This window comes from Sorex araneus, chromosome 8, assembly GCF_027595985.1.
Source record: "Sorex araneus isolate mSorAra2 chromosome 8, mSorAra2.pri, whole genome shotgun sequence".
In the NCBI taxonomy this organism is placed as follows: Eukaryota; Metazoa; Chordata; class Mammalia; order Eulipotyphla; family Soricidae; genus Sorex; species Sorex araneus.
Window position 1 is genome coordinate 1,358,305 of NC_073309.1, and position 27,227 is coordinate 1,385,531.

Below are 27,227 nucleotides of genomic sequence, written 5' to 3' on the forward strand. Positions count from 1 at the left end.
TCAGCCATCCCCTCAGCCATCCCCTCACTCATTCCTCACTCATCCCCTCAGCCATCCCCCATCGTCCCCACACCCATCCCCCTCGGCCATCCCTCTCACCCATCCCTTCAGTCATCCCCTCACCATCCCCTCAGCCATCCCCCTCACCCATGCTCTCACCCATCACTCACCCATCCCCTCACCCATCCCTTCACCATCCCCTCAGCCATCCTCTCAGCCATCCCTCAGCCATCCCCTCACCATTCCCTCACCATCCCCTCAGCCATCCTCTCAGCCATCCCTCAGCCATCCCCTCACCATTCCCTCACCATCCCCTCAGCCATCCCCTCACCATCCCCTCACCAATCCCGTCACCATCCCCTCCCCCATCCTTACCCATTCCCTCAGCATCCCCTCACCCTTCCCCTCAGCATCCCCACACCATCCCCTCAGCCCTCCCCACACCATTCCCTCAGCCATGCGTTCCCGCACTGTCTCCTTCACTCCCCCTGCTCCTTGCTGTCTGCGGGTGCTGCACCAGCCCAGGCTGGCTCCGAGGTGGAGGGACCGAAGGGGCGCCGTGGGGGTTCCTGCCCGCGTGTGCAGTGGCACTGGGGCATGAGCAAGTGGCGCTGGCAGTGAGGAGACTGGCAGGGTCCGTCACGGTGGGGAAACCTGCACGACCAGACCTGGACCCCTCCCTGCTCCCTCAGTGGAAGGCCCATCTCCTGGGCCTGAGCACCTGACAGGGCGCAGAGGCGCAACCACAGCTCTCTCGGGGCCTGGGGACAGGCCGGGAGGGAGTCTCCCTCCGCTCAGTCTTTCCAAGTGCTCTGGAAGGCTCTGGCTGAGGGCTCCGACTTTGATCACACCAGGAGCGCGACTCTCACTGCTGCCTCATCCAGGGGACCCATAGCGCCTCCCCACCCCTGGCTGTTCCACGGGCAGCCACTGGACTCGGAGGCTGAGACTGGGTGCTGGGGACCCAGGGGTGCCCGGGGGGCTCGGCATCTATCTGCGGTGGTCAGTGGGGTTCAGGATGGGCCTCACCCTGCCGCCAGCCCACGCGAGGGCCTGTCCATCTTCTTGCTCAGCCTCCTGGTGCGGGGCGTGGCCTTGGCGTGGCCCCTCGTGGCTCCTGGTCGCTTCTCCACGGAAACTTGGTTCAATCCCTGGCAGCCCTGAAGCACCCCCAAGTCCCACCAGGAGTGATCCCTGTGCAGCACTGGGCCCAGCCCCCGCAACAAATAAAATGCTACTTACAGAGTTTATAAGCAGCGTGTGTGTGTGCATGTGTGTACATGTGTGTCTGTGTGTGTATGAATGTGTATGTGTGTGTGCACATACATGTGCATGCACATGCACGTGTGTGTGTCCGTGCATGTGTGTGCGTGCGTGTGTGCATGCATGTGTCTTCTGTGTCTGTGTGCGTGTGTATGAATGTGCATGTGTATGTGCACATACATGTGCATGCAAAGTATGTGTGTGCGTATAAGTGTGAGAGTCTGTGTGTGTGCATGTGCATGCGTGTGCATGTGTGCGTGCGTGTGTACAGATTTCAGGGACGTGTTCTTTGGGGCGAGGTGACTGAGTGGCTCACAGCTGCTCAGAGCCATGGGAGGTGGGGGCAAGACCCGCCCCTCCACCGCAGCCCGCGGCGCCACCAGGGGGCGCTGTTGGTCTTCTCGGTCCTTCCCAGTCCACGCAGTGAGGAGGCCCTGCGGTGCCCTCCCCCGCCCAGCCCCGGCTCCCCGCGGGCTTCCTCCGGTGGGCGTGGGGGGGGCTCACTCCCCTCCCCGTCCCACACGATCCCTGTGGCTGGTCTCTGCTGCCCCCTAGTGGCCCTTCCCTACACAGAGCGTCCAGCGTGGGAACCGTCCAATACCCAAGACGCCCGTCACTCAGGAGGCTGTAGGGACCCTCGAGTCCGAAATACAGAGGCAGGACACAAGGGCCGTGGGGGGCTGCGCCCTTGCGTGCACATCCTCCGGTTCCTTCGGACTCATGCTGGCCCGGGAGGCAGCGCTGACCGGCACAGCGGGCTGGACAAGGGAACCTCGAATCTAGGCCAGAAAGGGTGCGGGGCCCAGAGTGGTAGCACAGCGGGGAGGGCGTTTGCCTTGCAACACGGTCAGCTCGGGCTCCATCCGACATCCCCTATGGTCCCCGAGCACTGCCAGGAGTAATTCCTGAGTGCAGAGCCAGGAGTGACCCCTGAGCATCGACGGTGTGGCCCAAAAAGGAAAAAAAGAAAGAAAAGAAACGCTGTGGGCTGGCGGGAGCAGTGTAAGCAGGAGGCCAGAGTGGACAGAGGGGACAGGCCGCAGGCCACTGTGCAGAGGGAGCAGCAGCCACTGTCACAGAGGACAGTGGCCAGGCCACACGGCCCTGACAGGTGCAGCCCCCCCACGCCTGAGAGCGGTCAGTGAGGTGACCGGGACTGCCCCGGGCCCGTCAGTGCTGCCCCTGAGAGCGGTCAGTGAGGTGACGGGACTGCCCCGGGCTCGTCAGCGCTGCCCCTGAGAGCGGTCAGTGAGGTGACCGGGACTGCCCCGGGCCCGTCAGCGCTGCCCCTGAGAGCGGTCAGTGAGGTGACGGGACTGCCCGGGCCCGCCAGCACTGCCCCTGAGAGTGGTCAGTGAGGTGACCGGGACTGCCCGGGCCCGTCAGCGCTGCCCCTGAGAGCGGTCAGTGAGGTGACCGGGACTGCCCCGGGCCCGTCAGCGCTGCCCCTGAGAGCGGTCAGTGAGGTGACCGGGACTGCCCGGGCCCGCCAGCGCTGCCCCTGAGAGCGGTCAGTGAGGTGACCGGGACTGCCCCGGGCCCGTCAGCGCTGCCCCTGAGAGTGGTCAGTGAGGTGACCGGGACTGCCCGGGCCCGTCAGCGCTGCCCCTGAGAGCGGTCAGTGAGGTGACCGGGACTGCCCCGGGCCCGTCAGCGCTGCCCCTGAGAGCGGTCAGTGAGGTGACCGGGACTGCCCTGGGCTTGTCAGCGCTGCCCCTGAGAGCAGTCAGTGAGGTGACCGGGACTGCCCCGGGCCCGTCAGCGCTGCCCCTGAGAGTGGTCAGTGAGGTGACCGGGACTGCCCGGGCCCGTCAGCGCTGCCCCTGAGAGCGGTCAGTGAGGTGACGGGACTGCCCCGGGCCCGTCAGCGCTGCCCCTGAGAGCGGTCAGTGAGGTGACGGGACTGCCCCGGGCCCGTCAGCGCTGCCCCTGAGAGCGGTCAGTGAGGTGACGGGACTGCCCCGGGCCCGTCAGCGCTGCCCCTGAGAGCGGTCAGTGAGGTGACGGGACTGCCCCGGGCTCGTCAGCGCTGCCCCTGAGAGCGGTCAGTGAGGTGACGGGACTGCCCGGGCCCGCCAGCGCTGCCCCTGAGAGTGGTCAGTGAGGTGACCGGGACTGCCCGGGCCCGTCAGCGCTGCCCCTGAGAGCGGTCAGTGAGGTGACCGGGACTGCCCCGGGCCCGTCAGCGCTGCCCCTGAGAGCGGTCAGTGAGGTGACCGGGACTGCCCGGGCCCGCCAGCGCTGCCCCTGAGAGCGGTCAGTGAGGTGACCGGGACTGCCCCGGGCCCGTCAGCGCTGCCCCTGAGAGTGGTCAGTGAGGTGACCGGGACTGCCCGGGCCTGTCAGCGCTGCCCCTGAGAGCGGTCAGTGAGGTGACCGGGACTGCCCCGGGCCCGTCAGCGCTGCCCCTGAGAGCGGTCAGTGAGGTGACCGGGACTGCCCTGGGCTTGTCAGCGCTGCCCCTGAGAGCAGTCAGTGAGGTGACCGGGACTGCCCCGGGCCCGTCAGCGCTGCCCCTGAGAGTGGTCAGTGAGGTGACCGGGACTGCCCGGGCCCGTCAGCGCTGCCCCTGAGAGCGGTCAGTGAGGTGACCGGGACTGCCCCGGGCCCGTCAGCGCTGCCCCTGAGAGCGGTCAGTGAGGTGACCGGGACTGCCCCGGGCCCGTCAGCGCTGCCCCTGAGAGTGGTCAGTGAGGTGACCGGGACTGCCCGGGCCCGTCAGCGCTGCCCCTGAGAGTGGTCAGTGAGGTGACCGGGACTGCCCCGGGCTCGTCAGCGCTGCCCCTGAGAGCGGTCAGTGAGGTGACCGGGACTGCCCCGGGCTCGTCAGCGCTGCCCCTGAGAGCGGTCAGTGAGGTGACCGGGACTGCCTCGGGCTCGTCAGCGCTGCCCCTGAGAGTGGTCAGTGAGGTGACGGGACTGCGCCGGGCTTGTCAGTGCTGCCCCTGAGGGCAGTCAGTGAGGTGACCGGGACTGCCCCGGGCCCGTCAGCGCTGCCCCTGAGAGCGGTCAGTGAGGTGACCGGGACTGCCCCGGCCTCGTCAGCACCCTGGTGCAGCTTTTCGTCCCTTTCTTTGTTTCTGTTTTGTTTGGGGGCCACACCCAGCAGGGCTCAGGGTTTCCTCCCGGCTGTGCTCAGGGACGGCTCCTGGCGGGGCTTGGGGGGCCACACAGGACCCCGGGGATCCAGCCCCAGTTGGCCACGTGTGTGGCGAGGCCCTCCCCGCTGTCCGGCCAGTCCAGCCCATTTCTTCCTCTCCCGAGAGGCCCTGGGGTCCGAACGTGCCTTCGGGCCGCACCCGGCCCCTCCTTAGCTGCCCGCCCTCAGGCCCTACCCCCAGTGTGCCCTGGGCGTCCTCACACCCCGCCCCACCCCGCCCAAGTCACCCAGTTTCTGGCCAGCCCTGCTGCCTCCCAGGGGACCCAGTGGGCCTGGCCAGGGCGGGGCTGGGCGCATGGCAGGCGGGGCAGCGGTTGCCGGGCAACAAGCCGCTCCTACCAGGGCACAGCTTGTGGCCGCGTTGCCCGGCGACCAAGTGGTGCCTGGGGGCCCCCTCTGTGCCTAGCAGCCTGCTCCAGACCCCTGGGGCCGCCCCCTCTCTGGGCACAATGAACGTGGTTCTCTCCAGGTAAGTGGCAGCCGGGCCGGGGCACAGGGTTCGAGAGGCACAGCTGGACTAGAGGGGAGGGGTGGGGGTGGGGTGGACGGGGCTGGGGGCCCCCCCCCCCGAGCATCCAGCATCTGGCCGGTCACTGCCCAGGGCTCGGGGGGGGGGGTACAGGTCCTGACCCTTTCAGGTCCCTGAGCACCACTCGTGTGACGCGGCTGGAGAAGGTGCTGGGAACCTTCACGGTTTGGCGCCCACTGCAGGGGGCCTGGGGGACCGGCCCCGCCCCGGGGAAGGAAGTGGGAGCAAACTCGGGCCCCAGGCCCTGGCTTGGGCCCCCCACTCTGCCCGGGCCCGACCCTGCCCCCAGGGACAGCCAAGTGCGGGCGATGGAGGACATGGTGAACCACGCCGAGACCTACTTCGGGCACTTCTGCTCCCTGCTGGCCGCCTACACCCGCAAGACGGCCCGGCTGCGGGACACGGGCGACCAGCTGGTCAAGCGGCTCCTGGACTTCGCCAACACCGAGAACCCCGACATGCGCGCGGCCATGAAGAGCCTCGCCGAGGACCTGGCCAAGGTGCAGGACTACCGGCAGGCCGAGGTGAGCCCGCGCCCCAGTCCCCCGCGGGGCCACGCTGCAGGGCCCCCGGCACGCCCACGGCCCTGTCCCTGCCCAGGTGGAGAGGCTGGAGGACAAGGTGCTTGGCCCCCTGAAGCTCTACGGTGCGCAGATCAAGCAGACGCGGGTGAGGGGGCCGCGCAGGGCGGGCACGGGGTCCCTGGAACGCGCGGGGGGGCGGCCGCAGGGGGCTGGGCCCAGGACTCAGCCAGCCTCCTCCTGCCTTTAGGCCGAGGTCAAGAAGTTCAAACGCGCCCGGAACAATGAGATCAAACAACTGGAGAAGCTGGAGAAACTGAGGCAGAAGTCGCCTTCTGACCGTCAAATGATCGTATCCTTCTGCCCGGCGTGGGCCCTGGGCTATGTGGCAAAGGGTGGGGTCTCGTGCCAGAACCGAGCTGGTTCCTTAGCGACCCCTTCACAGTCCCAGGTGAGCGTCGCCCGGGACGGGTTAAGCAGGGCCCTGCAGGTAATGCAGGAGCTTGTGGAACAGCCAGACTATGTCCAGTGGCGGAAACAGCGAGGGCGGACGGATGGAACTGGGCATCTCGGCTGTCCCCGTCCCAACAGACTATACCAAAGGTCACATGCACACCACGGGTCCCTCTCCGCGCACACGCATTCACACACACATGCACGATCCCTCCCTTCCCCCGGCCGCCACCTCTCCTAGCAGTGTTCATGTGAAGGAAGCTCTCCTAGCAGGGAGGGGAACTGAGCTGGGAGGAGAGTCTGGTCAAACCCAGGGTCCCGGGCAGGGGACGAGACTCAGGGCCTGCCCACGGCCACACAGCTAGGAAGCAGGCGGGGGCCGGCCTCCGTGGGGCCAGGCTCGGACTGGTCAGTGGGTCCGTGGCCCAGACGGCCGGGCAGAGGAGGGGAGGGCCAGCAGAGCGTCCCTTCTCGATTCTCCCTCCCGCGTGCCCGGGGTCAGGCGGAGAGCAACGTGCAGAGGGCCTCGGTGGACGCCAGCCGCACCACACAGCAGCTGGAGCAGACGGTGGACGCCTTCCAGAGGCAGAAGCTCAAGGACCTGCAGGTGGGTGGGCAGGGCCAGCCGTGTGCGTGAGTGTAACTGTGCATGTGTGTGCTGGAGGAGCCGGCGGTGCGCATGCGTGCATGTGCTGGTGAGAGAGGCCAGCTTGTACCTGTGCATGCACGTGTCTATGATTGTGTGCACGTGTTCTGGTGAGAGAAGCCAGCTGTGTGCATGTGTGTGTCTGTTGTGCTGATGAGAGGGGCCAGCTGTGTGTGCATGTATGTGTGCATGTATGTGTGCTGTGAGAGGGGCCAGCTGTGTGTGCATGTATGTGTGCATGTATGTGTGCTGTGAGAGGGACCAGCTATGTGTGTGCATGTATGTGTGCTGGTGAGAGGTGCCAGCCGTGTGTGTGCATATGTGTGTGCACCTGTGTGCTGGTGAGAGGGCCAGCTGTGTGCATGTCTGCACACGTGTGTGCTGATGAGGGGCTCTCACAGAGCTTCTAACCTCCAGGAGTCCGCACACGGCCTGGTGTTGGGCTGGTGTCCAGACACGGGTGAGACAAGTGAGCTGGGAGTGACCGAGGAAGCTCCCACTTGCCCCCTGCATGGGGTGTGTGGATGACCCGGGCCGGCCCCACCCCATGCAGTGCATCCATGTGTTTCCATGTATGTCCATGTGCACACACATGTCCTGTGCAGGGATGCATTGTCTGACTGCAGCCGTGTGTCTGTATGTGCACACATCCATGTAGGCTGCAGTGCCCGTGTCTGTGTGCGTGTTCACGTGTATTCATGCATGTGCGGTGTGTTGTGTGTTCCTGCCTGCATGTGTACCTACTCCGTGTGTGATGTTCATGCCTGTTTGAGCCCAGTATGCCGTGTTCACGCATGTGTGTGCTGTCAGTCTGTGCCACACAGGTGGTGCTGTGCCTGTGCCATGTGAATCCACCTGCATGTCTCGTGTCTATGAACACATGTGCAAAGCACGTTTCATGTGTTCACGTGACCCCGTGCACATGTGCTCCCAGGACCCTGGCTAGCCCAGCACCCGCCCGCTGCCTCCCTGTCCGTCTGAGGCCGACGCCATCGCGGCAGACTCGGACCGGGCCCCGGGAATGGCCGTGTGCCGGCCTGCTGGGGTCCCGCAGTGCAGGCCCCGCAGTGCACCCAGAAACCACAGAAGGTCGCTCCCGCCCCTGGGTTCCCTCCTTCAGCAGCCCCCTGTTCCACAAAGGTGGGCCCCGTCCCGAGGGGCACGCCCGGGCGCCCCCAAATCCCTCCAGAGTGCTGAGACCAGCGGGCCAAGAGGGCTGTGGACTGTGCCTCCGTGTCCCTGGGTGGCCCCTGAGCACAGGGCCAGGAGGACCCCGTGTCCAGCTGGGCCCCCAGAGGCAGCGCAGGAGCGGGCTGCAGGCGGCCCCCCCACGTCCCCTGGTCTCCCCAGAAGATCTTCTCGGACTTCGTGACTGTGGAGCTGGTGTTCCACGCCAAGGCCGTGGAGGTCTACTCGGGCGCCTTCCGGGCCCTGGACGCCTACGACCCGGAGCGAGACCTGGAGGTGGGTCCCTGCTCTGGCTCGGGTCCCCCACGCCTCTCGGCCCTCGTGGCCGGCCCTCGGGCCAGCGCCGCCCCACGCCACTGCGTGCTGGCCTCTCCGATGGCCGGGCTCCAGGCCACAGACGTCACGTGCCATGGGGGCCTCGGGCCACGTGCCCACCGGGCCGGCAGGAGCTGCCCTGCACGCGGCGAGGCCGAGTTCTCAGGCGGGCAAGAGCCGGGCAGAGCCCTGCGGGGCTCCGTGGACGGCGGGCACCACCCTGGCATCTCTCCTCCCGGGGCTCCTGGAGGGAAGGGGATGCTCGTTTCCTGGGTGACCAGCCTGTGCCTCAGTGTCCCCCAAAGGCAGCGGTGGCCGGGTGGGCGGACAGGCCGGACTGCCCCGGGCGCAGGGCACAGCCACGCGTCTGCTTCCTGGGACCCAGCCTGGACGCTGCCCGCAGGACTTCAGGGCCAAGATCCGGGGAACCTACGGCCATTACGACACTGCCCGGCCCCCTCCAGACGCCGCCCGCTCCCTGCCGCCCGCAGCCTCCTCCCCGGCCGCCCCCTGGTTCCTGGTCAAGCAGGTGAGCACCCCAGCGGCCCACCCGGGCCCCTCGCCCGCTCCTGCAGACGCGCCCGCGCCCGCCCCTGAGCTGCGGCCTGGCCACGAGGCCACGTGCTGCTTCTGATACGGCCGGCCGTGGCCGTCCCATCGCCACCTTCCCCCGCGTGCGTCAGCCCCAGGCCGGCCCGAGCCCCACGAGGAGCCCACGGGAGGACGAGGCGGCCAGCGAGGGGGACGGCGCCGAGGAGGACCCCGTGCAGGACCTGAGGCCACAGCGGCCAGGAGCCTGAGCACCGGGCAGCCCAGCAACTGAGGCCCGTGACCTCCCCATGACCTTCGGCTGTCGCCCCGCCCAGCCCCCCCCCCCCCCCGCATCTGGTGCTCAATAAATGCAGGTGCTGGCCAGGCCAACTCAGCTCTGTAAGGGGGAAAGGCGGCCAGGGCGGGCTTCCTCCTGCCCCAGCTCGCGCGGAGGGGGCTGCACCTTCAAACGATGCTGAAGATGGGGCACTGAATTGGGGGTCCCAGGAGGCTGAGGGGGGCCATCCTCCGGCCGGCCGGCTCCTCGCCACCGGGACTGGCCTGGCGCCTGTCAGCCTGCACGGAGCCCTGTTCTCTAGAAGATTCCGGCGGAGACGGTGCTGAGTCTGGGTCCCTCGGGAATCTGCTTCTTCCTGTGTCCTTTGGGGGCCACCCCGGGGAGGGCCTGTGGGAGCCCGTAGTCCAGGCCTGGAGCTGGGCTCCCTGTAACGCCCGCATCCCAGCCAGCCCTCACTCAGTGCCCCGTTTCCCTCCCTGGACACCCCCCGGGGCTGGGCTCTAGACACTCCCCCACTCCCTGGGGGGCTGCCCAGCCCCGGCCCCAGTGCTGACTCGCCCGGAGAGGCGCTGGCACAGGGCTTGGTGCCCGGCTGGAGTTGGCCGGGTTGCTGCCGCTGGGGGCGGGGTCACGGAGGGGGTCCCCACCCCCAGGTCGGGCCTCTCTGCACCCAGCCCTGGCCTGTGACCGGCGTGGGCAGAGGTAGGGCTGAGAAGGCCCCCGACACACGCACCAGGGCCAGGCAGCCCGCCCTGCGTGGGGCACAGGCCGTGGCCAGGAGGGGCGGTGGGCTCAGAGCACGGAGCTCCCGCTGGAGACCCCCCTCTGGCCTCTGCGTGAGCCCCAAGGCACGGCCTCGCCCACAGTCCCGAGCACGGGGCCCTCGGCCCGCACGCAGCAGCAGGCGCCTTGGGGAAGGGGCGTTTATTCAGCCGGGCTGCGGGCCCCAACAGTCTGCCGACTCCCCCCACCCCGCTAGGGTCCCCTCGCCCAAGCTCCACCGGGACCCAGGGAGCCCCCCCAGACCCAGTCTGAAAGAAGAGGCAGAGCTGGCCCGGGGCCCTGGACACCCCCACTCTGGACTGGACACAGGGATGAGTCCCCACAGGGGCATCCAAGGAGGTGGGGGAGGGGCCCACGAGCCAAGTACGCTGCTTTTCAGGAATGTTCGGTTCAAACGGCACGACCCACGGGTGGGGCCAGCTTCCAAGACGGGCTGTTTGGGGGCGTCCTGGCCCTTCTGGGGGCACCTTTCACCCCGACATGCTCTCGTCGCCCAGGCTTCACTCTGCCGGGGCTTGGCCAATGCAGGCTTCTCTGGAACGTTCCAGACAGAATCCAGGGCAGGGGCTGGCTGAGAGGCTGTCGGGGCTGGGCTGGAGCAGGCAGCAGTGAGGAGGCAGGGGAGGGGCACTGAGCACTGTTGCAGGGAGGGGGGCAGACCCCACCCACGGCCTGGGGCAGGGGGAGGACGGGGGACGGGGAGGGGCGGTGCCTGGGGCCATCCTGAGGGCCCGGCCGGCAGGAAGGGTCCTGCCCCCCGCCTGGTGTGGCTGGTGCCCCCTCGGCCCAGGCAGCCCCATGTCACACACGCTGACACACGGGGGTCCAGACGTCACTCGGTTCTAGCCCCAGAGTCTCAGGGGACACTTTGGCACGTGGCTGGGGCAGACACAGGCGGGGGTGCTGGCTCCTGGCGCGGCTACGGGGACGTGCGGGCGGCGGGCGGCTACTCCGAGGCCATCTGGTCGATGTGCTCCAGCAGGAGCTTGTACTGCTCTGGAAGAGAGAGCCGGTGGTGCCCCCCGCCCCGCCCCACAGAGCCTCCGGGCCCCCCACTACTTTTTGCTGGGGGCCACCCGGGGAGCGGCCCGGCCCACCGGACCCCAAGTGGGCAGACGGGACCCAGGAGGTGGCGTCAGCTCTGCGGCCATGCCGGGCGGTTCCAGAAACGCCAGAGCCGGACACTCCCCCGCCGCCCCAGTGGTCAGTGCAGCTGGACAGGAAACCCTCCCTCGGGCCCGCACCTTCGTCCAGGTTGCCGATGACCGCCTGCTTCTTCAGGAAGTCGCCACACAGCTTCCTGCTGAGCCCGAATGCCAGCATGTTGTGCGTGAACGTGCTGCGGGGACACAGGGGCCGGGGTCAGGCCTGGGCGGTCTGTCCGTCCAGGCTGCGGGGAGGGGCTGGGCGGCCCCGGCAAAGGCAGAGAACAGGGTGTGGCGGGCACTGGCCAGCCCAGTGCCTGGGTAGGGCCCGGCGGCCCGGCACGGGGGGGGGTAGGGAGGGGGCGGCTGTATCGGGAATAAGCTTAAAACACCGCGCACACCTGCCTGCCAGGGTGGGGCACCCACACCGACGCCCAGCCCCGCCAGCAGGGCGAGCGCCCAGGAACCCCGAGCTGCGGTGTGTGCAGTGCGGACATGGGAGCGGAGAGGGAGAACAGTGTGGTGTGCAGAGGCAAAGTGCAGTGTGCAGCAGTAGGGTGCAGGGTGCAGGGTGCCATGTGCCGTGTGCAGAGGCAGGGTGCCAGGTGCCGTGTGCCATGCACCATGTGCAGGCTGCCGTGTGCAGAGGCAGGGTGCCGTGTGCAGGGTGCCATGTGCAGGGTGCAGGTGCCGTGTGCCGTGTACAGGGTGCCGTGTGCAGAGGCAGGGTGCCGTGTGCAGGGTGCCGTGTGCAGGGTGCCGTGTGCAGAGGCAGGGTGCCGTGTGCAGGGTGCCGTGTGCAGGGTGCCGTGTGCCGTGTGCAGAGGCAGGGTGCCGTGTGCCGTGTGCCGTGTGCCGTGTGCAGGGTGCCGTGTGCAGAGGCAGGGTGCACGCTGCCCACTGTGGCCTCTGAGCACTGCAGCTGAGCCAGTGCAGGGTCGCTGCGTGCCCCCGAGAGGTGAGGCACGGCTTGCCAACCTGGGGGTCCTCCCCAGCGCCCTCGGCCTGTGCCCGGCGCCCGCGCTCACCCCAGCTGCCCGAAGGTGATGTTCTCGTGGAGGCGCCGACTGTCGTCCCTCTCCTCCTGCGTCATGTGGCCCCACTTCTCCCTGCAAGCACAGGCCGGGCTCAGAGGCGCCCGCTCGCGGCTGCCGGCTCCCGAGCCAGGACGGCGGCACGCGTCCTCCTGCCCGCCCGGGCCTGCAGGAGGCTGGAGAGGGTCTCCCGCCCGGCTCTGGGGGTGCCCGAGGCCCCGGCCAGGGAAGGTGCCTCTCGGCGAGTCTGAGGGAGTAGCCGGCCTGCCCGTGGCCTGCGAGGGGGCTCTGAGCGCCCGACTCGCCCCAAGGCAAGGCCTCGGGCTCCGCTGGGGTCGGGCAGAGCCTCTCCCCTCGCGGGGTCCTCGTCCTCGGGCCCCGGAGTGTCCACGGGGCGGACGCAGACACAGGGCAGAAGCCCAGGCCAGCCATCCCCCCATGGCCACTGGGCGGAAAGAGCCAGAGAAAGGGCCGGAGGCGCGTGTGGGCACAGGGTCCGGCTGGACCCAAGGCCAGATGGGAGAAGGGCGGGGAGGAGCCCAGAGTGGGCAGGGCACGGGACCCCCACCTGGATCCCCAGGTCACGGCCCACCCTCCTCGCCCAGGCAGTCCAGCCTCACAGCCCCCGGCACAGGGCCGAGCGGCCAGCAGACTGAGGGGCTTGTTTCTGCTGCAGCCAGGGCCGTAGGGGGTCCCATGGGGCCCCTGGGGCGTCCGGGGCTGCCAGCGATGGGCCGCTCGGGAGCATCCGAGCACTGAGCAGGGAGCCCCTCCCGCCAGCGAGCACTGCGGCTGCATCCCCCCGCCCTGCACAGGGGCTGCGGGTGGGGCCGAGCCCACCCTTCTGGAAGGGCCCTGGGCGCTCTGAGGAGGGGCAGCAGGTGGACAGTGCCCCTGTGTCGGGCCGCTGGGCCCCCCAGGCTGAGGAATGGAGCAACGCACCCACCAGCCCAGCCCAGCCCAGACGGCGCGGCCTTCTCCCCAGGGGCCTGGCGGGGCACACACTCACACGCACACACGCACACTCACAGACATGTACACACAGAAACACGTGTGCACACACAGGCACGCAGTCACACAGAAACACACGCACGCACACACAGGTCACATACGTGCACACACAGCTGCCTGAAGCAGCACGTGCAGTCTGCAGGGGCGCTGCTGGGAGGGGCCGAGCCCTGACAATCCCGGCCCTCAGCCCTCGGGCCCTCTGTGGGGGCTGCCCGGCGCCAGCCCCCCGGCGCAGGGGCCGCACGGCAGGAATAACGGGGGCACACACCTCGGCTCCTTCTCTCCAGCTTCCCCTCTGGCAGCAGAAACAGCAAACAGAGGAACAGGTCAAAGGCACGCGGGGGCGGGGGGGCCACGCGGGCGGTGGGGACCAGGCTGCCTCTAGCGTGGACGACTCTGGGGCCCTCAGACACAGGGTCCCAGCACTCCCCCGAGAGCGGAGCCGGCCCCGAGCAACCCCTGCACAGCCCGCCCCAGCAGGCTGACACCCCCACGGGGCCACCGGGCCGTGGGCCGTGCCCAGAGACAGCAGCGGCTCCCAGCGCCCGGCCACCGGCACAGACCCCAGCGGAGACCCCGCGGCCTGGAGCCGGGCCCCCGGGAAGCCAGGGCTGGGGCTACTGCCGGAGGAAGGGCGGGGTGGGCGGGCGGGGGCCTCACAGCGCCCGCGCCCAGGCCGGGGGCGGCAGGAAGCAAGGCATGCGGCCGGCGCGCGGCACCCCGTACCTGGTGGTGGGCGAGCGCTTCCTCCTCTCGCAGTGGACGGCGTCGAAGAAGGCCGCGTTCCAGAACCTCAGCGTGTGCCTAGGGGGCGGGCCGTGAGCGGCGGGCAGGGGGGCACCGGCCCAGCCCCCCCCCCTGCCCCTCGGCCAGGCTCCGAAGCTCAGGACGCAGCCCGGAGGGAGGGACAGCGCCTCCCGCCCAGGGCAGAGCAGCTGCCCAGCCCTGCCCACCTCCCCCTGCCTGAGGGGCTGGGGGCGGACGTGGGGCCTGAACTCCTCACACCTGCTCCCTGCGAGGCACTTCGGCTCTGCAGCCTGTGCCCAAGGGTGGGGCCCGGAAGGTTCCGGAACCACGTAAAGAACCACAGCCCAGTAGCTGCCGCTAGGGCGGCTCAGCAGGGAGGCGAGTGGGGGCTCCATTCCCTTCTGGGCCCGAGGGGTCTGCCCGGGCGGCTAGAGGCCACGCGTCACCTAAGGGCGGGCTCCCACCCACTGTGTTGCCTGCGGGGACCCCCCCAGCCCGCCTCTCCCCCCGGCACGTGGCGCTGCGCGGAGCCGCCTCCGTGCGCCCTGGCAATAACTTGGCATGTGCGTGTGCGGGGACCACCAGCAGGGTGACCCCCGCATTGGGCTGCTGTGAAGGTGTGAAGGTGTGCGGACCCCGCAGCTCTGCACCTGACCCCCGGGCTTACCAGATGGGCTGCTGCTTCAGGTGCGAGTACAGGTAGATCTTCTCCCCCTTCCTCTCCTCCTCGGGGCTGCCCACACTCCCTGCGGGAGGGGGGGAGGGGGATCAGGGCTGCGGCCGCTCCAGAAGCTTCCCTAACTGGGCCGGGGCGGCCGCACCCTCTTGGCACACCCGCTCCCCCCACAAAAGCAGCAGAAAGTAAGGCTGAGCCAACCAGCTCCTCGGGGGCTGGCGACTGGGCACGCCCGCCTGGGGGTCCAGGCGCCACACTCACCTGCCCGCTGGGGCCTCCCGGGGGGCTTGTCCTCCTCCCTTCGGGCAGAGAGAGAGAGAGACAGCTGTTACCAGGAGGCCCCTCGGTCGTGCCCAGAGAAGCCCTCACCAGGCCTGGGAGGGGGTCCCGAGCCCGTGTACTACGAAATGGGGCCCACAGGCGCCGCTGCCCTGACCCGGATGGCACTGGGCCCCTCGGGCACTGGGCCCGGAGAGCAGCGGCGCCAGCAGGGGGGCCGCTGGCGTCCCCGTCCTGGGCCCCAACCCGAGTGGACTGTCGCCTCCGGGGGCTCCGGCCTCACCTCCCGTCCCCCCCCCCCCCCCGCGAGGGCCCGGCCAGCGGGACTGTACCAGGCCAGTTTCCCCTCCGCATCCCCAAGCCTGCGGGGACTCGGGCGCAGCGGGAGAGGCCCCGGGTCTCTTACTCGTCTCTCCTGCCCAGCGGGCCCTTCAGCTTGGTCTCCAGCCCCGCGAAGAAGCCCCGGGCGTTCTCGGGCCTGGCCGTGCTCCTCAGCAGCCGCCCCGCCATGTCCTTGGTGCCGGCCAGCCAGCTGTTGGCCGACTTCAGGTAGGAGTCGATGGTGCCCCCCGGCTTCTCCCGTGCCTCCCCGGGGAGCAGGTGCGGCTTCCCTGGGGGGGGGTCTCCGTGAGCCCGGCGGGGCTTTGCCACTCAGTCTGGCGGGGAGACCCCCAAGCCCCCAAAGGCCCCACCCCTGTGCACGAGGCCAGGAGGGCGCTGGGGTGCGGATGAGGCTGGGGCTGCCCTGGAGCGGCCGGCCTCACCTATGTGGTAGTAGGTGAAGCACATCGTCATGAGGTTCTTGGCCGGGCCGAAGTCATCCAGCTGGTGGCACCTGCGGGGGGCGGGGGCACTGTGAGGCCCCCAGGGCGAGCCTGGACGTGTGCACGGTGCAAACCCCGGGATGCCATGGGGAGGCGGGAACAGGCCAGAGAGAGGCTCCAGGCCCCGCCTCCCCCTCAGGGAGGTGCTGCCCCCGGAGCCGGCCGGGCTGGAGTGGGGGCTCACGCCACACACGCGGCAGCTGCCCCACAGCCTGGTTCTGGCGCTGCTCAGGCCGGGCCAGCGGCACCGTGGGGTCGCCCCATGCCCACCCTGCCCCAGGCCCCAGGGGGCAGTGCGTCCCTGCCCAGGGCCAGTCCCAGTCCCCGCTGAGCCACCCACGCCATAGCCAGGCAGTGTGTGCGGCCCCGTCGGGGGCCGAGCAGCTCGCAGGACCCGCCCTCAGCGCCCCGGGAGTCTACCTTCGCTAGTCTGTGAGAACGGCACAGGCCTTGCGGGCAACCAACCCAAGGCTCGATCCCTGGTACCCCACAGGGTCCCCAAGGCCCACGAGGAGTCATTCCTGAGCACGGTCAGGAGTCCTGCACCGCCGGGCGGCCCGAGCTCTCGCCTCTCCAAGTAAAGGAAACCTCCTTCTCCAGGCAGAGAAAGCGCCGCCCCCACCCATGGGCACCGACTGTCCCTTCCTGCATCACTCTAGCCCCCAGCCGGGGACATCGCCCCCGCGGGGAAACTGCTGAATGGTTCCAGCAGGAGAGCTGCTGCGGCCCCCTGGCCACAGAGCAGGTCACCAGGGCCCGGCTACCTCGGCCACTGAGCTGCTGTGTTCGGTGACCCCACTGGGGTGACAAGCAGTGCCCGCATCACTGCCATCAGCTCTCCACGGTGCCACCGGATGCTACATTGTTTTTTTAAATTTTTTGTTTGCCACTAGATGCTACATTGTTGCAATATATACACAGGTGGCAGGAGCTGAGACACTGGTGCCCTCGGTAGCTACATTGTTGCACTGGTTGGCAACATTGTTGCCTTTGATGGTTCCTTTGTTGCACTAATGGGCTAATAGGATAATATGCTCCTTACAGGGCTTCAATTAAGCCACAGAAGGAGGAAACTCGGCCAGTTGGGCGTGTCTACCACCAAGGCTGCTCTCCAGAGGAGGAAGGGCGGCCCTGGGCCCCACACACAGTGTACCCCATCCTCAGTCCCCCACAGTGCAGTACGAGGGTCGTAGGCAGGAGCATCGGGGACCGCAGCATCTCTGTCTTCCCTGATTCAAGGCTCCAGCAAGGCCCGCGCGTGCCGAGGGCGTCCGGGGACACGGCGATGGGGCAAACTCCAGACTGGGCGGGGAGGGCATGTGGGTCCCCTGAGTCACTGTCCTAGGACCCTCGTAGGCACCTGCTCACACCCACTGGGACAGGGTGAGCCTGGCCCAGAGCAGGGCCCGGTGGCAGCGGTACTCACTCGAACAGGACCACGGCAAAGGACTGCACCAGGCGGTAGAAGGTGGCCTCGGACACGCACTTGGAGTTACAGCGCTGCGGGCGACACGTCAGGGGCTGCAGGGCTGGAGAGGCCAGGGCCGCCCCCGCGGGGGCCCGAGAGGCCAGGCGGGAGCAGGACGGGGCCTGGCACACAGCCACGGACCGGGGGCACCTGGCCCAGCCCCCTCCAGTGTCTCTGACACCTGCTGACGGGGACCCTCCATGGCCACCTCCTCGGGCGCTTCCCAAAGGCTCAGGAAAAAACAGACGAGAACGGAACAAGAGGGGCCAGAGAGAAAAGACAGCAGGTGGGGCCGCCTGGCCCAGCTCAGCCCGGAGGGTCCCGGAGCACGGAGCCAGGAGGAAGCCTTGAGCACTGCCAGTGTGGCCCCCCAAAAGGACCCAAAACAAAGTGCTCAGGGAAGTGGCACAGTTCCCCTCTGCCGAGCCAGGTACTTCCAGGGTGTATGAAGGTGGGGCTGGAAGGGAACCACCTCCCCCTCACCCACCTGGGCGCTCTGCCCGCCCCCCCACGGGCTCCGCCCCCCGTCCCCCGCCCACCTGGGCGCTGACGAAGCGAGCGAACCACTCGCGGCCTCTGCCGTCCTCGCTGCTGCAGAACTCCCCGAACTTGGCCTTGTCCTCCTGGTCCAGGTCCTCCCTGGACGGTGCGGGGGGGAGAAGACAGCAGTGAGTCACCGAGCACAGAGGCCGCAGGGGGCCCAGGCCAAGGAACTCACACACCCCACCCACTCAGACTCCCGCGATCCCCCAGGAGAAGGTGTGATTTCAAAGGCCCACAGACTGGGGTGCAGGGGTGGGGGGGAAGGTTGGCGCATGCGCCTCTCCAGGCTGCCTCCAGGGGGCGCTCTCCTCCAGCTCCTCCCCTCCAAAAAATAAAATGCAAACTGGGGTCAGGGCGGGACTGGCCCTGCGAGTGGCTGGCCCAGGTTCCATCAGGGAGTGGTCCCTGGGCAGAGCCAGGAGGAAGCCCTGGCACAGTCGGGGTGACCCCAAGTGAAAAAACAACTTCCTGGCACTCTTGCTGGGGGCGGGGACCAGCACCCACGCAGGCTGAAGACGAAGGAGCACGGAGGGTGGCGGCGGCGGCGTGGCCCCTCCCTGAGGGCTTGGCGAGGAACACCTGGGCCTCGTGTATCCCACGCCCCGGGGACGCCCGCGTCCACTGCCTCCCCTCTGCACGGATGTGGGTCTGGGGGCCACGCCTGGTGGTGCTCAGGGGTCACTCCTGGTGGGTTCAGGGTTTCACCTGGGCTGGCTGCGTGCAAGGCAAGTGCCTTCCCCCTATCTCCGGCCCTCTCAGTGCTGGCTCGGGGAGGAGGACTGACCGTCCCAGCATAGGGGCCGCCAGGCTGCCCTTGCGTCAAACACGGCGCACGGAGGGGGGGGGCAATCAACTGGCCTCCAGGAAACTGGTGGTGCCTCACGCCCAGGAAGGCGTGCAGACAGCACCCCAGAGAACGGGGTGCATACTGGTTCCTCAGTGAGCTCAGGACAAACCTACTGGTTCTACTGGGGACAGGGGGTACCCACAAGTTAGGACCCGCCTCAGGTCCTAACTCAGAAGGACCCTCAGCCCAGGCAACTCACTTGGAGACGCGCCCTCTAGAGGCAGGTGCATGCACTGCAAGCCCCAGGTTCAGAGTAAGGGTGGGGGTGGAGGGCGGGGAGGGGCGGGCTCCACCAGCCAAGGGGCGTTTAACATACTGATAGCCAGGACTGGGCCTGACCCTCCTACGCTTGTTTCTGGTTCTCCCTTTATCCTCACACGAGGTATTCGGAGGGCCCCAGACAGCGCTCGGAGCACAGAAACAGTCACACTCAGTCTGGCTGTGCAGGACGGGTCAGTGCTCAGCCCCCTGGGCCAACCTGCCCATGCTGGGGGGAGCCCCGAGGAGGCCAGGGAGCTAGAGCTCCTTCGCAGGCCCTGCTCACTGAACACCCCGACCCCGCTTCTCTCTTGCTGCTCCGGTCCCCATGCCTCTCCCCGACCCCTGCCAGACCCAAAGCAACTCCAGACGGGGGTGCATCCCAGGTGTCACCCCAGAAACCGCTGAACCCCCAGAGTGTGGGAGCGCGGGTCACCTTCTCTGCTCCATGGCCCGAGATTTAATGCTGCTCATAGCTGCGGGCCCCTGGCCAGGTCTAACCCTGACCTGGTGTGCCAAGGAGAAGCCCCCAGGGTATCAGAATACAGGAAGAGGTGGCAGAAATCCCCCGGATGGTTCTAGCTGCAGGGTATCATCTGGAAGGCCTCCCAGACAGCCAGCAGGGCACGGGAGCACTCAGACAGCCGGATGCAGGGAGAGTCCAGGCAGGAGCTGGACAGGGGCCAGGAAAACGGGTCAGGGCCAGGTCTTGGAGAAGGCGGGGCTTTGCCCAGGAGAGACCCGGACACTGCTGGGGGTGGGGCCAGGCGCGTGCCTGGAGGGGGCGGGGCCAGGCCCAGAGGAGAGGGCGGGGCAAAACGTAGAAGGGGCGGGGCCGGAGGTGACGGGGCGGGGCCGAGCCGGCGAGGGCGGGGCTGGCGGTGAGTGGGCGGGGCCAGCTAGCGAGGGCGGGGCCGGTGGTAACTGGGCGGGGCCGGCTAGCGAGGGCGGGGCCTGCGGTGAGTGGGCGGGGCCAGCCGGCGAGGGCGGGGCCGGCGGTGATTGGGCGGGGCCGAGCCGGCGAGGGCGGGGCCGGCGGTGACTGGGCGGGGCCGGGCTCACCCTCCCGAGAAGATCTTCTCCACGTAGCTGCGCATGAACTCCCGGAGCTCCAGCGCATCCTCGTCCTTGGCCGACTCGGTGCTCTGGTTGGAGGAGAAGGAGTCGTCGGAGGGTGAGCGGTGGTACTGGTCCCAGGACGGGTGCGAGGGCGACTCGCCCATGTCGTTCTCGCTGTCCGCCGACTCGGTGGCCTCGCTCTCGGATGCGCCATCGCCCTGAGAGCCCTCCTCGTCCTGCAGCTTGGGCCGCGGCGTGTCCCCGGGCGAGGTGGCCGGCGACTCGGAGCCCAGGTCGATCAGGGAGCCCACGGGCACCTCGGGAGCCTCCATGGCTGGCGCCAGGTGTCCGCCGAGGAGGACGAGGAGGATGGCAGGGCGGCTGGAGGTGGCTCCCCGGGGTCAGAAGGTGCCAGGGGCCCGGCCCATACAGGGGGCCCACAGTCACGGGCCTTGGCAGGGCGCTCCGGGGCTAAGGCATCTGGAAGGACAGGCACAGAGCTGGTGTTAGGAGCAGCAGGTCACCCGGGCCTCCGGGACACAGCACAGGTTCTGCTGACTGCGGAGCCGTGCCCACACACCTGCAGGAAGCCACAGCCACAGCCGGGCTCTCCCAGGCCCGGTCATGGCTTTCAGAGGGGGGCGGGGCTGCTGCCCTGTCCCCCCACGCATCCCCGAGGCCGTGGGTGGGGCACGCAGCAGGGCGGCTGGGCTGAGACCCCCACGGCTGTCCACCTGCCCCCGGCAGACCCGGGCACCAGCCACCAGGGCCATGGGGAGGTGGGTGGACGTGAGTCCACTGTGCTGCACCTTGTTTCCGGCCACCCCTGGTCCTGTCCAGAAGCGAGACCCGGTGGTGCTCAGGGGACCATGCGGTGCCTTTCTCTCTGGCCAGCACTTCTGTGAACCCCCGGGAGACGTGCCCCTGAGCGACCAGGCCTCGTGGGCCTGTGCAGCCCGAGTGCGAGGGGAGGCTCTGCCATGGCCCAAGGAGGCGCCGGCACCCTCAGCTGCCAGGTGGGGCATCCTGCGCCGGTACGGAAGTTGTAGTTTTCTGGTCTGGGCCCCCCGGAAGTGCTCAGGGCTCACCTCCTGGGGGCTGGGGTCAAGCCCAGGTGAGCTGCGTGCGAGGCCCGCGCTTTCCCTGCTGTTGTCTCTGCAGCACCTCATGGCCCCCGGGGCCCCACACCCGGGCCTCCCTGCTGTTGTCTCTGCAGCACCTCATGGCCCCCGGGGCCCCACACCCGGGCCCCGAAGGAACCCTCTGGCCTGGACGCTGGGTGCTGCTGGGATTCCTGGGCCCCGGCACTTTGGGGGAGGCAGCGGCGAGAGCGAGTGGGAGAGACAGAGGCACGCGGCCCTGCCATCCAGGGCTTCTCACCCTGACTTGCAGGTGGTGAGAAATAAAGCCTCGGAGGGAGGGAGGGAGGGAGGGAGGGAGAGGAGCCGAGTCTGACACATCTGCCACCACCCCCACCCCTGCATCTATTTTCCAGCCAAGAGCAAAGAGGTTCAAGGTCGCGGGAAGGAGACTGAAGCCTGCAGCTGGTGGGCCCCAGCCTCGGCTCCAGGGGGAGGGCGTGCGCCACCCTCTCTCCGGAGGAGGGGTGACGGAGCAGGGGCCTGACCGCCCCCCCCCAGACCTCCTCCTGGGCCATGGCAGAGACCCGAGACCAAGGTCGTGTGCGCGGGTCAGAGCTGGGTACTCCCCTGCCCGGAACCATCCGCATTTCTCTTCAAACCCTTCACTGCTGTGGGCCGCACCCCGACTCCCCCTTGCCCTACACAGCAGGTGACGGGGCACAGGGGCAGGGGCGAGGGGTGAAGGAAGGATCTGGGTCCCAGCCCATTGGGACAGGGAGCTTGGCGGGGGCATGAGGGCCGAGACACTTTGATCCCTGGTCCTGTCTGGCGCCCTGCGCAACAGAGGTGCAGCCCGGGGCCCCCAGTACTGCAGGAGGGACCCCAGTACCTCAATTCTGCACCCTCACCCTGAGCCAGGTGCTGCGACCTGGCTCCCGGCCACCCTACCCTGTCGCCCCCCAGCACTGTTTGGGAGACCCGGAGGCAAGAAAAGGCCTTAGGGGCGGGGCCTGCACCCCACCTCACCCGGCTCTCCCGCCCTGCGGCCTGGCAGGAGGAAGGAAAGAGATTGCCTGGGCAAGCCACACCCCTACTTTGCACAAACTCTGATTCCCCAAGGCTGGTGCCTGGCCCGGGGCTGGCAGGTCGGCTTTCAGCCGCCAGCGCCACCCCCCCCCCCCCGCCCCAAGCTGCTGGGCTTCCCACGCGCCCCAAGAACCAGTTAGCACCCCCCCGAAAGGAGAGAGGGAACCCTCACAGCAGATCCAGCCCAACCCCCGGCCCAGCAGGCCCCAGACCCCCGCAGGACCGGGGTGAACCAGGCACCACATGGAAGGAGTAGGGCCCCGCGCCCCCTCCCCAGCTCCCGGCCTGAGTCAGGGGAGCTCCCGGGAGGAACCACGAGGTCGGTCTCGGGTTCCGCTGGAGTGGACGGTGGCTTCCCCGGGACCAGAACTCAGGCTTTGGGGAGCTGGGCCTAGCGTGAAGGGCAGTTTCCCCCCAGGGCCAGTGCCCACCCCCATTTCCACTGGCCTGGCTGAGTACTTGGCGGGGCAGCCACTGAGCCCGGAGCCGGGCCCACCCTGGGCCGCAGGTTGGCGTTCACTCCTCCAAGCCGGGCTCCGGGCCCGAGGCTGGAGAGGCAAGGCCAGCCCTGGGGCCACGCAGACACAGAGCCAGTGCGGGACCCTCAGCCCCGCTAGACGGCTGCCCCTGGTCACCCCCTGGGCCAGAAGCCCCATCACGGCTGCCTCGGGGCCCAGCAGGGGCGCTGCGAACATCCGGCCCTTGAGCTCCTTCCTGCCCCCCACAGCCACTCGCTGAGTGGACATGGCCAGGAACCCGCTGACCCCTACGTGGGCAGCCCGGCGTGGCCACTCAGGGCCAGCGCTCTGGAGAGACCAACAAAGGCACAAAGTGACTCGCTTAAATAAACGGGTGTCAAGTGCTTCTCCCGCGAGAAACGCAGCCCCGGGGCTGGACAGCACCAGGAGGGGAGGGGAGACCGCGGGGGGCGCTGTGCCCCGCGTGGCTGCTGAGCCGGCCAGGAGCAGGCCTGAGCACTGACCCACCCTGCTCCCTGCTGGGGGTCCTGCTTCGTATTCCCAGCTCAGGGTGTGGAGGAGGCCCCCCCACAACCCCCCTGCCTCTTCCTCGGCGCCTCCCTCCAGCCCACCCCTCCTGTCCCCGGGGTCCCCTCTGCTCTGCTGAGTCATCGGCTGAGTCAGCTCGCCCACACGCGTCCCCAGCGGGGTCCCTCGCTCTCCCCTCCTGCCCACCTGCCTCCCTGGCCCCGGTCAGCTGCACAGAGGCCAGCGGCCAGCAGGGGAGGGAGACTTCTAGAAGCCCCAGGAGGTGCCCCACCTGTAGCCCCCCCCGCCAGCCACGTGCTACTCACACCCCTTCCCACCCCCACCCCACGCCCCTCTCACCCCCTACTCCACCCCCACCCCTTTACCCGGCCCCCCACGGACACCCCATTCGAGCTGGAAGGAGGGCTGCTCTCCACAGCACTCCCAGGTCCCAGACCGGGGGGGGGGGGTGACCTCCCCACGGGCACCAGAAGGGCAGTGCCATCGTGTCTCCGGCCGGGCCCACCCTCTGAGGGTGGGAGAACGCTGAGATGGCTTTCACGGGGAGGCCCGGGTCCGACCCCCAACACTGCCTCCTCCCCCAACTACAGGGAGCAACCCCCAGCAGCTGCCCCAAGAGTGGCCACCGGGTCTGGCAGATGGAGCCCCAAGCTGAAAAGCAGCAGAAGGCACCAATGAAAACGGCACAAGGCATGGAGGGGTCTCCTGAAAACAACACTGTCCCGACCCCCAGGGCCCGGGGCGCCAGAGGGGGCATCTGCAGAGCAGTGGGGGCGCAGCCAGGGAGCAGTGGGGACACACATACAGGCAGGGGGGCCTGGGCACAGCCGAGGGGTCTCATGGGACCCCACAGCCCCCACCCTGCAGCTCCCCAATTCTGGGCGTCCAGCTCAGCGGCGTCGGCTGCTCACAGGCGCACAGCCATCGACGCATCCCCTGGGCGCGGACCCAAAGGTTCTGATCCCAGAAAGCTCCTTTGACCCGGAACAGCACAGTGGGGAGGGCACCTGCCTGGCACGCAGCTGGGCACGCTTCAATCCCCTGCACCGAGCACTGTAGCCCGAGTCAGTCCCTGAGCACAGAGCTAGGAGTCAGCCCTAAGTACCGCCAGGTGTGGCCCCCAAACAAACAAAAATCAGTAATCTGGACTCTGTGAGACCCTGGTCGGGCAGTGGGCCGCCCACGTGGTTGCTTCTGCCAGGCCAAGCTGGAGCCCAGCTGCTCCCACGCGCGAGGTGAGTGCTCCTCCCGGAGCCGCCTGGACCCCCAAGAGCAGAGCGGGCTGGGGATCGGGAGAAGAGGGCTGTCAGGGAAAGCGGACTGAGGCCGTGAGCTGAAAGTCGGGGAGCAGCCACTACAAAGGAAGGACCCGCTCATGCAAAGGTCCTGGGGCAGAGTGCAGGGAGGGGAGCAGGCCAGCGTGGTGCTGAGTCGGAACTGGATGGGCGTGGGCATGGCTGGGTCACGCTGTGCTGGGGGGCGCAGCCCCTCACAGCTTTTTGAGGAACACTCTGGTTCAAGAAAAAAAATGAGGGCTAGAGGACAGCAGCGCAGGGAGGGTGTTTGCCTTGCGTGTGGCTGACCTGGGTTCGATCCCTGCACCCCACAGGCTCCCCCAAGTCCCACCAGGAGTCATCCTTGAGCACAGAGCCGGAGTCAGCTGCAAGTACTGCCAAAACAAAACCAAACTTTTAGGGGCCGGAGCGATAGCACAGCGGGGAGGGCGTCTGCCTTGCACACGGCCAACCCGGGTTCGATTCCCAGCATCCCATGTGGTCCCCCGAGCACTGCCAGGAGTGATTTCTGAGTGCAGAGCCGGAGCACTGCTGGGTGTGACCTCCACCCCAAAACCCTCCAAATTCTATACAGAGCTCTGAACTTAAATCAGGTCGCTTTAGCTCCTTGGTTCCCGGCACCTCAGGGCTCGGCGGAAGTCAAAGGCGACTCCCGGGATTCCGGTCCAGCCATCCTGCCGGCCGCTTCCGGGTCCCGCTGAGTGAGAGGCTCCCCTGTGCTCCGGTCCCGCCCTCCACCCTCCACCCGCTCTGGCCTGACTCACTCCTGCCACTCCCTGCCTGGGGCCCCCCAGGACAGCACAGCGGGGGGGGGGGGGCGCTGGTCTTGCATGCAGCCGTGCCATAGGGTCCCCCGCGCCCCGCCGGGAGTGACTCCGAGAGCAGGGCCAGGAGTGGCGCGAGCTCGCTGCTGTGGACCAACACAGGATGCCAACAGCCCCAGAGGGCTCTGTGAGGCTGTGCGGGGCCTGAGCCGCGTAGGGAACGGCAGGATTATCTTGTTGCTTGCATTTCACTGGGGGGAGGTGCACGCGGCAGTGCGAGGGGTTTACTCCTGACCTCGGGGGCCTGGGGGCGAGCACCGGAGACCCCGTGGGGGGGGGGGGCGCACGCCGTGTCTTTCTCTCGCCCCACAGGAAAGGCCGTGACTGGTTTCCAAATACGTGCCGGCCGCCCAGCAGCGGCACGTACCAAGGGCCGGGCCCCAGCGCCAGGGTGCAGGGCCAGTCCCACGGGGTTCACTGCGGGGGCACCGGGGAGCCACGCGGGCTCTGCAGAACCACCCGCTCTTGCCTCACCGCGGGGCTGAGCACACCCGGGCTCTGTGGAAATTCGAGGGACGCTTGAGCAAGCCGCCTGCACCCTGCTTCCTGCTCGGTGTCTGGACAGACAAATCTGAGCTCCACGCCGGCGACCGGGCGAGGGCAGGCGCACCCCCGGGGCTGGAAGCCACGACACGCAGCTGAGGGCCCCTGGCATTGCTCAGGGACCTGTGTCCATCGCTGACTCTGTCCTCACATGCGGCGTGGGGACACGGGGCTCGGGTCCCTAGTCCCCTGCCTGGGGCTGGCTTGTGGCCCCCATCTGGGGGGGGGGGGCTGGGGAGCACTGAGAGGCCACAGAGCCTGGCTCGCCGCCCACACGGCCTGCCGCCCGGAGAGCCCATGGCCCTCAGCGAGGAGCCCGGCGCGGGCGGCTCTGTGGCCCGGCCCGAAAGCTGCAGGCACGAACCCCCCTTTCCTGGCAGTGCAGGCGAGTCACTGGGGGCTGGTTCTCTCCGGGCGCAGAGACCCTCTCACGGGGCTACCCAGCCCGAGGCAGCAGTGGTACGGGCACACGCCACAGAAGCAGAGACGCAGCCGGGAGCAGCGCGCACCAGTGGGAACCCCCAGCTCGCACCCCCGGCCCCCGGGCCATCCCGTTTCTCTCGTGGAAAACAAACAGGTCCTGAGCCAACTTCCTCTCGCCGAGTCCGCCTCGCTCCGCCTCGCGAGTCCGTCCCCGTGTGCAGAGGCGGGCAGGGCGGGTCAGGGTCGCGCATCTCCTTCCAGGCACCAGGCTTGCAGCTGGACCTCAGGCGCCCAGCTCGGTCCCAGGGGGGCTGCCGTACGGGACCCCGCTGCGCCACCAGCCGTGTAGGACACGACCAGCCCTCACCGCGAGCACCGGGGGGCGGGGCTGGGGGAGCTGCCCTTGCTAGCTCGGGACCCCAGTGTGACCCGGGGTCACCACACAACAGCTACAGGGGGGAAGGGACATGACAGCTGTCCCCTTTGTGGAAAAGGTGGAAATGAGCCCGGTGACAGCCGAACAATGGGACACGGGGCTGCCAGGCGATGCAGGGGAGGAAGGGGCTCCCCACCGTGCAGCCCCCTCCTCTCTCGGCCCGGCCCTGCCGCTCCAGGCTGCGGGGGGGGGGGGGTGCCTTAATGGGAAACGTGGCCAGAGTGACAGTGGCCTGGAAGGCGGCCCGGCCGTGCCGGTGACTCACCGCGGGGCAGCGTCCTGGTCAGCGCGGCCGGTGCCAGCCCGGGGCTGCCGCCGCGCGCCCCGCACCGCGCGGCCCGAGTGGGGCCCGGCGCGGGGGACCCCGAGGCACGGGCAGCGCCCCCGGACGGCGGCCGCGCGGGGGGCTCCTCCTCCCCACCCCGCGCCGGCCCCGCGCGGGGCCACTCGGCGACACGGCTGCCACCGCGGGTCCCGCGCCGCATCCTCCTCCCAGCCCCGCACGCGCGGACCCCGCGGACCCCCGCAGCCCCGCTCACCGCGGCCGCGCGGCGCCGGCAGATGCAGCGGCCCCTGCGCCTGCCCGGACCTGCTCGGTCCCCGCGGCCGCCTGTCAGTCAGCGCGGCGCCCCGCCCCCGGCACCTGCGCAGGCGCGCCCGGCCGCGGCACGTGACGGGGCGGGGCCGGCGGGCCCACGTGACCGGGCTGCGGGCGGCGCCGCCGCGAAGCACGGCCGGGCCCGCGTCTCCGAGGGTCGAGGGTCGGCGGCCCCGGAGGGACGGGCCGGCCTGGGGGAGGCGCAGGTCCCGGCGCGGCAGCCCCGCCGCACTCGCCCCGGCTCCTGGCCTCGCCTGCCCGGCCGGTGCGACCCTCCCGTGGCCCCACGCGTGTCAGGAGCCGCGCCCGCGGCTGGGAGCCTGCTGTGGACGCAGGAGGGAGCGCGAGGCAGCGC

The 27,227-nt window shown here is 69.0% G+C and overlaps 2 protein-coding genes across 3 annotated transcripts; one reads left to right on the forward strand and one right to left on the reverse strand.

The window, feature by feature from the left end:
- Nucleotides 1-4,797: 4,797 nt before the first annotated feature.
- CIBAR2 (CBY1 interacting BAR domain containing 2) lies at nt 4,798-8,943 on the forward strand. The gene is made up of 9 exons (XM_055146162.1): nt 4,798-4,892; nt 5,242-5,476; nt 5,553-5,621; nt 5,724-5,825; nt 5,919-5,924; nt 6,429-6,533; nt 7,923-8,036; nt 8,479-8,604; nt 8,759-8,943. Exons 1-9 carry the CDS (start codon nt 4,873-4,875, stop codon nt 8,873-8,875), a joined length of 894 nt encoding a protein of 297 aa, XP_055002137.1. The 5' UTR covers nt 4,798-4,872; the 3' UTR covers nt 8,876-8,943.
- An 890-nt stretch (nt 8,944-9,833) lies between these two features.
- KIAA0513 (KIAA0513 ortholog) lies at nt 9,834-26,937 on the reverse strand. 2 transcript variants are annotated; one of them, XM_055146068.1, is made up of 13 exons: nt 26,814-26,937; nt 19,582-20,058; nt 17,411-17,510; nt 16,830-16,903; nt 15,344-15,414; nt 14,986-15,190; nt 14,562-14,599; nt 14,292-14,370; nt 13,604-13,681; nt 13,146-13,172; nt 11,861-11,941; nt 10,932-11,026; nt 9,835-10,683 (listed from the first exon to the last, which is right to left on the reverse strand). In XM_055146068.1, exons 2-13 carry the CDS (start codon nt 19,908-19,910, stop codon nt 10,634-10,636), a joined length of 1,227 nt encoding a protein of 408 aa, XP_055002043.1. In that variant the 5' UTR covers nt 19,911-20,058; nt 26,814-26,937; the 3' UTR covers nt 9,835-10,633. The 2 variants fall into 2 exon arrangements, with proteins under 2 accessions (XP_055002044.1, XP_055002043.1); XM_055146069.1 differs by lacking the exon at nt 13,146-13,172 and having other exon boundaries at nt 9,834-10,683.
- Between the last annotated feature and the right edge of the window lie 290 nt (nt 26,938-27,227).

What these genes read in the sequence shown, in the direction of transcription:
- CIBAR2 (XM_055146162.1), top strand. Translation starts at nt 4,873, where the DNA reads ATGAACGTGGTTCTCTCCAG. An exon ending in ACCCGGAGCGAGACCTGGAG is followed by an intron (nt 8,037 to 8,478) that starts GTGGGTCCCTGC and finishes CGCTGCCCGCAG; the next exon opens with GACTTCAGGGCCAAGATCCG. An exon ending in CCTGGTTCCTGGTCAAGCAG is followed by an intron (nt 8,605 to 8,758) that starts GTGAGCACCCCA and finishes CGCGTGCGTCAG; the next exon opens with CCCCAGGCCGGCCCGAGCCC.
- KIAA0513 (XM_055146068.1), bottom strand. Translation starts at nt 19,910, where the DNA reads ATGGAGGCTCCCGAGGTGCCCGTGGGCTCCCTGATCGACCTGGGCTCC. An exon ending in GAGAAGATCTTCTCGGGAGG is followed by an intron (nt 17,511 to 19,581) that starts GTGAGCCCGGCC and finishes CGCACCGTCCAG; the next exon opens with GGAGGACCTGGACCAGGAGG. An exon ending in CGGGAGGCCCCAGCGGGCAG is followed by an intron (nt 14,371 to 14,561) that starts GTGAGTGTGGCG and finishes CCCCTCCCGCAG; the next exon opens with GGAGTGTGGGCAGCCCCGAG.